Raw genomic sequence first — 12,827 nt, forward strand, 5'->3', positions numbered from 1 at the left:
AGCAAGATACCCAGTCAAGACCCATGCCATGTTCAATAAAGTAGAATAAGGTCCATGTACTCCTACACTAAAGCATTCCCTCCAAGCACACCCTCCCCCAAAATTTTTATAATGACTAGATATATTAATGCAATTTCCTTGTATTTTTCTTTCTTTATTAAACAGAGTAGACGTAAATATGAATGTTTCTTGGGCTAAAATGTAAGTACAGTGACTAATTATTAAGTTCTCTATTCTCAAAAAAAAAAAGACAAGAATGATCACAAGGAAGTAACTATCAAAATACAGAAGTGGAGCATTACCAACAAAACCAACAATTAAACTACCTTTCCTACAATGCCTATAATTCTATCATAACAGAAACTAGTCAAAATACTACATTTTATATTTTTCAAATGTTTTACCAAAGGTGATACCTTATAATAGAAATTTCTGTATTAGCTTCCAAAGACTAGAATGTTTACTAAGAATTTTTATTATGGAACACTACTTTTGTTGCAGCCTCAGACCTTCAAATTTTTTTCAACCTCATACATTTTCCCACACACAGGCTAAGTGGAATGTAAATATTTTAACACATAAGGAAATATTTGATAAATTTAGGTACCTTATGATCCACAAAACAAACTTAGAAACATAAGACACAACACAATGCAGTGGGAATGACTGCACAAGTACAAGCCAAGGCATTAGCATGTAGGGTACCATTTTGAATTAAAAAGCACAATTCTTGACAGTGAAAATATGTTTACTCTGTTGGAATAGAGAAACTACAAAGAGATGCTCAGAAATCTCCAGTTCAATATATGAAATCCATACATAAGTGTTTCTCAAATGTGATTTGAAGGCTCAAGCTCAGGAATCTGTATTTTTAAGAATGCTCCACACCCAATGTGGGGCTTGAGCTCATGACCCTGAGATCAAGAGTCACAGACTCTACCAACTGAGCCAGCCAGGCACCCCCAGGGATCTGTATTTTACACAAACATCCCAGGAGATTCTGATGCATGTTAATACTTGAGAGCAACTGACATATATGAAAATAAGTCATAATAACCAAAATATATACAGTTGGCTGCTATCTTTGTAATAACACTTTACAAACCTCTTAAGTAATATTTCTTTGCTATGTAAAACATGATTATTGCTTATTATGCATGTGCTAAGGACAGATGGTATGTGCTTAGGGACACAAATGAACTTTACTTGAATTATATGCCCCTTAAAACCTGCAGTTTTCTGAAGTTATCAGATTTTTATACTGACTTTTATATGAAGCTGTATATTGCTTAACTCTGAAATTAAAGTAGTATATATCAGCGAGAAAATAGTAAAGGACAGACTACTTTTAGTCACGTTTTTAAGAATAATTTTATATGAAGAGCTATATAATACTGAGCTGAGATTGAAAAGAATTTTATTTTTTCTTACCTCAGTGCAAGTCCAGAATTAGTTGGCATAATTGAGCAAAACCGTTCCAAGGTTTTGGAATGCTGAGTCTTTGGAACACAGCTCAAATAAAAGAAAATAACCTGGAAAGGTTGACGGGGGGAAAATAAATGCAACAAAATGTGAAATCCAATTACTTAAATGTTTTAATGAGAAAACCAAAATGGTCTTTAAGACATGAATGTATAAATTATAATAATGTATGATGCTGTGAGTTACAGTTCCTACCATTAATTATATTAGTGACTTTCCAAATATGAATTAGGAAATATGATCTAGTGATGATAGCCATGGACTGAGAACACTGACAAGAAGCCAGGAGTCCGGGTTTTCATTCCTGAGTCTACCTTTACTTGCTGTATAGCTGGGCAAGTCATAGGACTAATAATACCTGCCACATCTTGCTCATGGAATGCCCGTGTGTAAATGACTTAATGTCCATAAAGTGGTTTGAGATCCTGGGATAAAGAATGGCATAGAAGTACAAAGCATAATAATTGGTTATCCCGATTAGCAACAAACCATCCCACCAAAAAATAGAATACATATATGTTTTAGTCTACATGGAGCTTTAATAGGAAATTTTAGCCTACACTGCACTGAATAAAAGGGGTCTCTGAAAAGAAACTAAAACAAACCTTTGCTTCCTTTCTTATAAGGAAATAACCTTATAAATAGATCATTAGTTCTATTAAAATTCTAAACAACATCTAATTTCAGCTTTCTTATGCCCTATGTATAGTTATATTCACTTAACACAGTATTAACCAAAAAATAGTAGCTCCACTGTACATTATGGAATTTTTCATTCAGTGAATTTCCAACTAATCAAGCAAAACATTAGATATTATTATAATTACATTTTTTGATCTTTCTTCTTTAATATGTATTAAACCTTAACATTTCTTCAATTTTGCTTCAATGTTAATTTTTCTTAAATATAAGAATCAAAATACACATTTATCTTAACTGAACCTTAAAGGGCTCTGTTCCTAGATTTAAGAGATAAGCAGGAAACACGGTCAAGAATAACATTAAATGCTAGGAAAGTGGTCCTACAAAGCTCTCTTGATAAAAAACAGAGGAGTTTTACTGTCATTTTTCCAAGTCCCCTTCTTTTGTACAAGTATCTAAAGAAAAAAGTTTTAAGTTCTTACCCTATTATGAAATTCATAGTTGGACCAGTAATCAGCACTGCTAAAAGGAATGGGGTATCGGGCAGGGACTGTAACCAAACATCTATTCACTAAATCAGTAAAAAATTTGAATTCTTGGACTTTGTTTCTGGATCCAGCAGCTCTATTATTGGCAAAGACAAGATAACTGCCAAAAGAAAAATATTATAATTTAGAATAATTAAGGCAGCGAGTCTCTCACTCAGAAAACTGATCACCCCTTTCCCCCCACCATATCCCCTTATTCCAAATCCCATTCTTATTAAGAGGAACTAAACTTACTCCATCCAAATCTTCTGCACTATATCAGATCTCATGGCCACCCCTAATGCTGCCTCATATGCCTCCACTGTCTCTTTAATACTTGATTGAAGAGGATGACAAAGGCTGTTTTAAAAATGAAGGAAAACAATGTATGTCTACAGCTCACTTCGATTAGTAAAGGAATGACAATATATATTTAAACATCACAGATATTAGAATGGAATTCTTCTTTTGATGTTTCTTCTTTAATAATGTATAAACCTTTAATAATGTATAAAGTATGTCCCTTCAATTTTGCTTCAATGACTTTAGCATCAAGTTAACTTTAACACAAGGTAATTTGGTAATAAATAACAAATGCAAGCCTAATATGCAACATTTCTCTCCATGTTAGATAATGTCTCACCAGTAAATCAGCCACAAATAAGGAACCTGGTGGTTAAACAACTCATCATCAAAAGTCCCTTTACATAAACGGGCTGGAATGTCAAGTGGTCCTGGGATATTTAAAAGATACCTGGAAAAAAATGAACAAAAAAACACTGTTGGAAATTATGCCTATGCACACATGGATTACTAATACTTAAGAAAAACAGAAACAAAACAAAACAAAAAAGACCTCTGTTTCAACTTAAATGTCCTTGAAATATGCTTTATTTTCACATGTATACCATACTGCTTTGGTCCCATCTCTAGCAACAAACAGTCTATTATTTTATACATACACGAGTAACTCTTCAAAAATGAATTCATTCTATGCCCCAGCCCCAAATTAAATAAACCACCATAATCATCTAATTAAAAACAGAGAACAAATGAGATTACTATGTATCTAAAATTTCTCCACAAAATCTATACATTTTTGTAAAAAAAAAAAATTATTTAAGAGTTATAAAAGTTGATATCTGAAAATAATCTCTTCCTCACATACACACACATAGCCTTTTAGATATATCAAAGTGTATTCGGTAACATATCGGTCCATAAGGTACTTGTCAAAAGAGGTCCATAATCAAGTAAAACTGGGAAATACTGAAAATTATAGCACACTCTTATAAAAAGCCACAATATGGGGCGCCTGGGTGGCGCAGTTGGTTAAGCGTCCGACTTCAGCCAGGTCACGATCTCGCGGTCCGTGAGTTCGAGCCCCGCGTCAGGCTCTGGGCTGATGGCTCAGAGCCTGGAGCCTGCTTCCAATTCTGTGTCTCCCTCTCTCTCTGCCCCTCCCCCGTTCATGCTCTGTCTCTCTCTGTCCCAAAAATAAATAAACGTTGAAAAAAAAAAAAAAAATTTAAAAAGCCACAATAGAGTGTTTAATAGCATATTAAAGATTCTATGAAGTCAATCAGTAAAGAAATCTATGTGACTCTCACTAATTTAGGTCTCTCCCCAATATATCTGAATTTTTGTGTACATTTACCAACATCTGTAGGGACAATGTTTTTAAAGGAAATACATTAACCTCAACAATGACAATCTAGTGTAACTATTTAATCTTGGATTTAAAAATTATTTCAAGAAAAAAAAATTATTTCAAGGAACTCAGTTTTAATGGATTAGAGAAACTGTATGGAGGCAGAGGGCAGGAGGAACCATAAGCAAGAGAAAAAAAACAGGACATTTAGGAGTCAGGTTATTATCCTGCTGATGACTTGGCCTTAACTAGCTGTATTACTGTCATTTAATCACTTGACTTCTAAGGATACTAGTTTTGTCAACTGAAAACTGAGGTTAAGAAGAGAAGACTTCAAATCTAATCTATTTAAGACTCCATCCCTAAGCTAACTTCAGTACACTGAATAAAATCCCCTGGTTAACTTCTGTGGCTATCTACTAATCTCCAAATTGATTTGAAACACATGAAAATTACCTTATCTAGTTCTGTCTTTTTATTAAAAGTTACATAGAAAGGGAAATGATAGAACCCAACTCCATGTAAATATTACAACACATACAAAATTCTTAGTATTGTTTCACAATTTCTACTCATGAAATAAAAAAAAAATATTTTGAACCTATTAAGAGCATCGACTTACCGTATTAAATAAATCTTGACTCTATTTATAAATTAAATTTTTTTTTATCAACATCAATAAGAAGTATGACAATGCTAACAACTATCTTACCTACTGCCATTCTCCTAATAACTGACTCAAAAAAGATTTCCTAAATGAACAAAAAATGCACACTGTGTAAATAAGGTCTTCAGTATTGTCTAAACTAAGCACAAGATACCTTTTCCTTGTAACTCTTGGTGTATTATGAGTTAGGACTATTACCATGAAACATTTCATAAGGCAAGGTGACTTAGTAAACAATAGAAGATTATTAGGAGGCAGCCCCTTTCCAAATTTTTATTGACAGTTATTCAGTCTCCTTCATTAAGCTGACATCAAGAAGATCTGAAGATCTTTGATTAGTTACCACAGCAGAAACTGGCAGCATCTTCTTTTAAGCTAAACCAATTACCTCCATTCCCAAGGGAAGATCAGAACCAGCAAGTCTGTAAAAAGTTCAGCTTTAGATCTGTCCTGTGCCTAAGTTTGAGACATTAAAGCAATCTAACTTGACAGAGACAAAGTCAGCATGAGGAAGCTGAACAATCTCTAAGTTTCTTACAGATAGTTTACGTATTCTCCATTATTTTGTATTTTAAATTATTCTTTCGTAATTAACTGTAAGATATTAATCTAGATGTAATAGAGCAGAAAGAATTTCAGAAACAGTACTAAAGTCACTATGTCAATAAACTGGTTACCATAAGAGGATAGACATAAAGACTCAAGTCTAGGAAAAGAATAGTGACCCCAACTTTTGCCAAATCTCAAGTAAAACTGATATTCGAGGGTAGATGGACCACTGAATTAACAAAATGTGGGTTACTTTTAGAAAATGTTTTCATATAACACTGCTACACTGTGGGATAAGCAGAGGAAGCACCTAAGAAAAGAAAAATATTTGCAAGCTTTTGACTTACATATTTAAAACCAAAATTTTATCTGCACTATTTTCTACAACAAAAATTTTTAGGAGATATTCAACTTAGGTCTTCCTTCTCTCAGTTCTTCCTAACATAAAATGATAGAGTATGTTATGATAAAATATTTTCTTTTTGATGCTGTTTGATTTGGGATCAGCAAACTTATTTTTGTAAATAAAGTTTTATTAGAATACAGCCATGCTCATTCATTTATATATTGTCTATGGCTACTTTCTTCCTAAACAGCATAGGTAACAAGAAGTGATAGACCACACAGCTTGCAAGCCTAAAATATTTACTATCTAGCCCTTATGAAAAAAAGTTTGCAAGGCAGGTGGGTGGCTCAATCAGTTAAGCATCTGACTTTGGCTCAGGTCATGATCTTGTGGTTCATGAGTTCAAGCTCCGTATCAGGCTCTGTGCTGACAGCTGAGAGCCTGGAGCCTGCTTCGGATTCTGTGTCTCCCTCTCTCTCTGCCCCTCCTCTGCTCAAGCTCTGTCTCTCTCTCTCCAAAATAAACATTTAAAAAAAAAAAAAAGAAAGAAAGAAAAGAAAAAAGTTTGGTGGAACACCTGAGCATACAACTCTTGGGCCAAAGGCTCAGGTCATGATCTCAAGGTTGTGGGTCAAGCCCTGTATTGGGCTCTACGCTGAGGGCTCCAAGCTGAGTGTGGAGCCTGCCTGGGATGCTCTCTCTCCATCTCTCTCTGCCCCTCTCCCATCTGTGCATGCTCTCTCTCACTCCCTCTCTCTCAAAATAAACATTTATAAAAAAACAACAACTTTGCTGACCCCTAGAGGGATGGGGATGAAGGGAAGAGAAGTCCACCCAGAAGTAATTCCTCAGGATTGGCTGTGGCCTCCTATTATTGTTAGAGTAAGAATTCACAATAAGCAAGCAAAGGCAGTAAATATAGAGCTCTCTGGAAATTACTGAGAAAGTGGTTGAAAAAGATTGCCTGAAAGCTTCCCACTCAATATTTCAGAGGCTAGAGCAATTCTCTTTAGATTTAAAAAAAAAAAAGTAAAAGGCATATTATTTACATCTACTTGAGCTCACCAAATAAATTAAAATTCATTTTTTCAGAAATCACTGAGATTGTCTCCGATAATTCACTGCTATAGTATTAAGCACTAAAATGAACAATAATAAATTTAAAGCAGGAAGAGTCACCATGATGTTAATACAAGCCTTCCTTTGTTAGTGTCTCTACTCCAAGGAATGCGTATTACCTCTTTTCTCCATTTTTATTAAGTTCTACTGCCCTCATAATAGTTCTATAAGAATGTTCAAGTATTTTTTTACATCAGTCTAAAATATAATCAACCCACACAAAAAAATGTAGTTTTTCCACTAAACTATACTCTCTTTCTTCTATAAGTCAAGAGTTCTACAAACTTACCGAAACAGATCCAAGTTACTATATTTCTCAAACCCAGGTTTAAAGAAGGATGCAATAAATTTCCGCAAAGATGGAAGAAGATTATCTCCTTGATTCTATTTTTTAAAAAGAGAGGAAGGATATACATTAGACTTACAGTGTTTAATTATATCATTCAAAGGAGGAGGGCACCGGGGTGGCTCAGTTGGTCAAGCGTCTGACTCCCGATTTAGGCTCAGGTCATGATCTCATGATTTTTGGGTTCGAGCCCCAAGTCAGCATGGAGCCTGCTTGGGATTCTCTGTCTCCTTTTCTCTCTGCACAGCCCACCCCCCACCCTGCCTTTGCCTCTCAAAAATAAACATATAAACATTTAAAAAATTCTTTTCAAGGGAGGAAAAAGCTCTTAAAAAAAAAAAAAACACTGATCAGATTAAGTTTCTTGAATAGGTGGAGGTAGAGAGAACTTCTATATTTTGATCTCCAATTAAAGTCAACTAACCATTAAACAGCTTAACACCCGATATACCATATCCACCAATTGTCTAATAAGCTTCTATTACATGTTTAGCACTGTGTGAGGTGTGTTGGAGGCTCTAAATCTGGTTAAGACATGATTCTTGCCCTCAAAGAGTAGAGTATATAAAGCAGCTATCAACAAAATTACAAAGCACTATAATAAGGGCAATGGCAGAAGTATACACAGAATATTTATAGCAAAGACAGAAGGAATATATAACACAGTCTGCAAAGGGAAAAAGGACCAGGAAAAGCTCCTTGGAGAGGCTGATGCCTGAAACATGTTAAAGGATGAATAAGAAAATGTGAAACACAAAAACATATTTAAGAATTTTGAGGCTTTTTTATTTTTACCTGTAGGATGAAGAATTTGCACATATGATAAAAAATCTCTGCATTCTGAGGATTTTTTTCAAATGCAGTAAGCCACACTGCTCTGGCTTTGTCGTGCTGATTTGTTTGCAAATATAAAGCAACAAGGGCTTCCAACAATTGGCAGTTCATGGGACACGTTTCCAATAAACATTTACAAAGCTCCACTGCAGCCTCATACCTTTAATAACAAAAAAACATGTCTAAACACATGAGAAAAAAAATCAACTTTTAACACACAGTTAACTGCTTGTCGATTAAGTTTTACCTCTCTAGAAGCTGGTGCAGAGCAATCATGTTTGTGTAAAGTGGAACACAGACTTCTACTCTTTCCTCAACAGTATGGCTCTCATCTGTGCAAGCTTTCACCGCATCTATCCAAAAACATCACAATAACAGAAATCAAACATAAAATGAATTATCTGACTATGTTATTTAAATTCTGGGAGACTAATACAACATGGTGGCCTACCGTTTTGCTTGACCATAATCTTATTCATCTTTACTCCAGAGGTATTTTTAGGTATCTCCAAACTCCCTAAAGGAGTATAAGAGGCCTTGCTCTCTGTTATACAGCCATTTAATTGTCTTCCCCTAAACTAGATCCTTTCCTTATTCCTTCAAAACACGTTTCCCTTGTAAAGAGTCCTTTACTTGATCCTGCTGGGTCTTAGAGAATGGTTCACTGTTTTACTTTGCACAGCTGTTACCACTTCCTCCTTTGCTCAGTGGTAGTATGATTTCCCAGATAGAGTGTCATTCTGAAACTGCACTTCTGACGTTCACTTACAAAAACCATCTAAACAAACCTAAAGGCCAATACTACACTTGCTTCATTCTCATTTGATAATGTTCTTCCTCTTCTTCTCAATTTTTTCTTCCCTATGCTACCAAGAGTTTATTTACATGTCCTCTTGGTCCATTCATTGACTCTTCTCCTTCACCCCTGTTGCTATAGTCTTAAGTTTCCATTTTCTCAGAGAAAATATTTCATAGCTTCAACTACTAAAAAATTTACCACAAGAGCACATTAAAAACTGTGAAGCACTTTATAATACAGTAGCTCCTACATTAATAACTTTCAAATCATTTTTCTATCCATAATCATCCACTTAAGGTCCACTTCCTTATTTCCTTCTGCCAGTAAGCATTTCCACTTGAATGGCCAATTACCATTCACAAATACTACTCCTACTACCAAAATCAGTCTTCCCAAATTTACTTGTTTTCTATTAATACACTTTTTCCCCCAGCCTCAAACCCCTGAAATCATCTTTGACTATTTCTTCTCTATTTCCCTCACATCTGCATGTGAGAACTTCAAATGTCTCCAATAAACATTCCCTCTTTCCCAGGTTCTGTTTTTTGTGCTTCACTTATGGCCATCAGCTTCTGGTTTTCATACCTTTCAAATCATTGCTCTTCAGCACATTCTTCCTTTCTTCAAGAACCATGACTGTCATCAAGTCTACCACTTACAAAGTTCACGAAAATCTGGTATCATTCCACTTACCGAACTTAATTTCTACTGTTCTCTAGCATAAAACTCTTGCTTTGATAAGAACTCTCCCTTCTTCTAATCTCCCTTCAAATCCACTGCACCAATTTCTATCTACTTGTTGCTTTTTATTAACTTAGCTCCCTTAACAGGAATGTCCTGCTTTTCCTTCCTTTTCTTTGGTTTATTCACTAAATATTTACTAAGCACTTAGTATGCTGCAGACAGGAAGCCAACTATGTCACAACAGAATCAGCTTCACAGTCCAGTTCCAAGTCTTAGTTCTTCTGCAAAGACTTCTTTCATCATGCCAACCTACAATAAGCTCTCTCCTTTGGGGTTATGACCTGCACAATATAATTCTATAAATCACAAATCTCTGTCTCTTCTGAAGCACAGAATTTAGACTATATACCAACACAGTTACATGGTCTCATACATTTAATAACTGTATCAAATGGATAAATTTTATCTTGTGACTAGGCTACATACTTCCTATTAGAAGGGAATAAGCTTTGTCCTTAACTGTTTTCCATAGCTGATATACCATTTAGCATATGGTAATACCCAAACTCATTGACTAATGAAGAAAACATTAGTTACTTGAAAAGAGACAACATAACCTTTTAACTATCACCTTGATGGATTGTTTTAAAAAAATTACCTGGTTCTCTTATTCAATCAACTCATTAAACCTACATAATATGTTTTATCTACACATTTAGCCGCAATCAAAAAAAATATTTAAGGTAATACAGTTCCTGGCTTTCACAGATGCCAAATGTCCATCTTATGTGACTCAACCCTTAATCTTTTAAGCATTGATATACTAAAGTGTTAAACTACAGCTTGAAATATGTAGATACAAATTTGTTCCAATTAATTATGAAGAATCATAATAAGGGGTAAGTTGATGTTCTAAATAACTTATAAACATTTGCACTTACCTTCGAAAACTGCTAGCAACATGTCAGGATTAGTCTTTACATCTTGAACTGTTTGCCATGGCATTACAAATGATTCTGTGTTAACAATTCTTGAAGGATTGGCATTAGATGGATCGTAAAATTTTGAAGGGAGAACGTTGAATTCAATAAGATGTATGTAGGCCAGCCATGCCAAGCATCGATCACTTGTTTTAAGGTATTCAGCTACTATTCCACCATTAGCTGATTTCAGTGCATTCTAGGTAAAATGAAAAAATAGCCTGTGTTTTTAGAAATAATGACTCCTATTCTTAGTAAGATTCAAATGTAAGGGCAAAGAAGAATACAAGGGTCGTATTTCTTTGGAGTGGTTCTTAAAATATCTAAGTCAAAATTTGACAGCTGCCCATTTTTTCTTAATGAAAAAACTCTTTAGAAATGTCAATACAGATTAATATAATTTTTCCTCTGCTAAGATTTATAAGCTAATTACTGAAAAAAATTCAATTTATCTGTACATTTTTAGTGTCTCGACATTCAAAATCTAGTAAGACAAAAACAGTAAAACAACAAACAAAAAGACCCACCATACCCATATAGGAGATTTTCACTATGGACTAATTTTTTTTCCTTATTGTCTGAATACTGAAGTTTATTCTGGTGGGTACTTAACATACGTCTTCATTTAAACCTCATAAATAATCTTAAAAAGGCATTATCCCCACTAAGCAAATGAGGAAACAGTCATAAACTGACCCAACTCTATACAACTTACTGACAATAAGTGGCAAAACAAGGATTCAAATCTAAAGCCTGTGTGCTTATTAAACAGCTAATCTGTAATGTTTCAGACCTTTAAAAAATTCTCTATAAAATGTAATTAAATGCTATGATAAATGTTTACCTGTAAAACTGCAAGTGCACTCTGGCACCTTCCAGTAAATATGTGCAGCTGAACTCTAAACAAGAGAGCCTCTAAGAGCTGAAAGGACAGAATATCTGATGCTTCCCGCTTGGCTGCTCCCATCAGAAACTCCACCATTCTTTCACATACATAATCCTTTTCTTCAAAGGTGCTTTCTAGGTGCAGAAACTGCCCAAAGGGGTTTCATATAATTAATCCTGCTTCATAAAAATAAACTGTAAAGCTACAGATTTTCCACAGTTCATTAAATGTCATATTAAATCTTCAATTTCTGCCAAAAGGACAATTATAAATACGTGTAAACCCATCTTCCTGGGGCACCTGTCTGGCTCAGTCAGTACAGCAGGCAACGGGTGATCTCGGGGTTTTGAGTTCAAGCCCCATGTTAGGCACAGAGCTTACTTAAAAACAAAAACAAAAACAAAAACAAAACCGTCTTCCAGTACCATATCCTAGATTTCCCATTCTACAAGTTGGAGTGTAGAACCAAATGAAAACTAAAATAATACAGATGTACTTAGAATTACCACTGAAGCAAATTCATCTTTCCCTTCCTTGAATCAACAAAGTAATGGCAGCAAGACCATGACAAATTTACGAAATTTCAGGTTGCTGGTCAAGTACTATTTACATTGCTCAGGTATGAGCACAAATTTTGTACATAAATATTGTACACAAATTCTGAGAACAGCATTCATATTAGATATATGTAGCAAAATAATTAAAAAGCCCTAAGAAATTAAAAGACCCCTTAAACACCAAACAACTTTAAGGAAAAACTTCACACCCTATAAAATCTTATGGCGATCAATAGCATTAACTTTGGCACAAGGCTCCAGGTGAAAAATCAAGCATCTTTCACTGTCCAAACCTATCTGGTACCTGAGTTAGAAAGAGAGTGGCAAGTTCATTCATTAAGGGATAGCATGTTATCCAAATCTCTCTGTTCTGAATTTCAGTTAGCAAATAAATGACAGATCTGACAGTAATAGATTTATCTAAAAGTTTAGCTAAAACTTATGGTTGCTGAGTTCAGCTGATAAAAGTTCAGATATTAATAAATATTCATTCTACAAGTGGATTAATTATAATTTTAAGTTTAAGCATGGGTAGGAAACATCCCATTGTCTCAGAGAATAAAGGACTCATTTTTTCACCAAATCTCTGTATCATGGTAAAGTTCAGTATTAGTATGAATTTACAGATTAAGATTATTTCCTTAAGTAATGAGGATAGATAATAAAAAGACCAAAATGTTTTCTGACATTCATAAAAATGTTACATGAACACAGTAAATTAAAAAAATATTTTTTCAGGTGCTTTACAAAAAAATTCA

General features: G+C 34.5%; 1 protein-coding gene across 2 annotated transcripts in view; it reads right to left on the reverse strand.

The window, feature by feature from the left end:
* The window catches only part of ZFC3H1 (zinc finger C3H1-type containing), a 54,475-nt gene that overhangs the window by 2,286 nt on the left and 39,362 nt on the right, over positions 1–12,827 (reverse strand). Inside the window, exons 23-31 of one of the 2 annotated variants that reach the window (XM_043565037.1) lie at positions 11,471–11,659; positions 10,588–10,825; positions 8,411–8,516; positions 8,125–8,323; positions 7,273–7,367; positions 3,295–3,405; positions 2,907–3,011; positions 2,607–2,772; positions 1,432–1,532 (exon numbers count right to left, since the gene is read on the reverse strand). In XM_043565037.1, coding sequence (XP_043420972.1) covers positions 1,432–1,532; positions 2,607–2,772; positions 2,907–3,011; positions 3,295–3,405; positions 7,273–7,367; positions 8,125–8,323; positions 8,411–8,516; positions 10,588–10,825; positions 11,471–11,659 — 1,310 coding nt within the window. The remainder of the gene's footprint in view (positions 1–1,431; positions 1,533–2,606; positions 2,773–2,906; positions 3,012–3,294; positions 3,406–7,272; positions 7,368–8,124; positions 8,324–8,410; positions 8,517–10,587; positions 10,826–11,470; positions 11,660–12,827) is intronic. The other variant, XM_043565038.1, reaches the window with a different exon arrangement.

The sequence above is a fragment of the Prionailurus bengalensis genome, chromosome B4, assembly GCF_016509475.1.
Source record: "Prionailurus bengalensis isolate Pbe53 chromosome B4, Fcat_Pben_1.1_paternal_pri, whole genome shotgun sequence".
Lineage (NCBI taxonomy): Eukaryota > Metazoa > Chordata > Mammalia > Carnivora > Felidae > Prionailurus > Prionailurus bengalensis.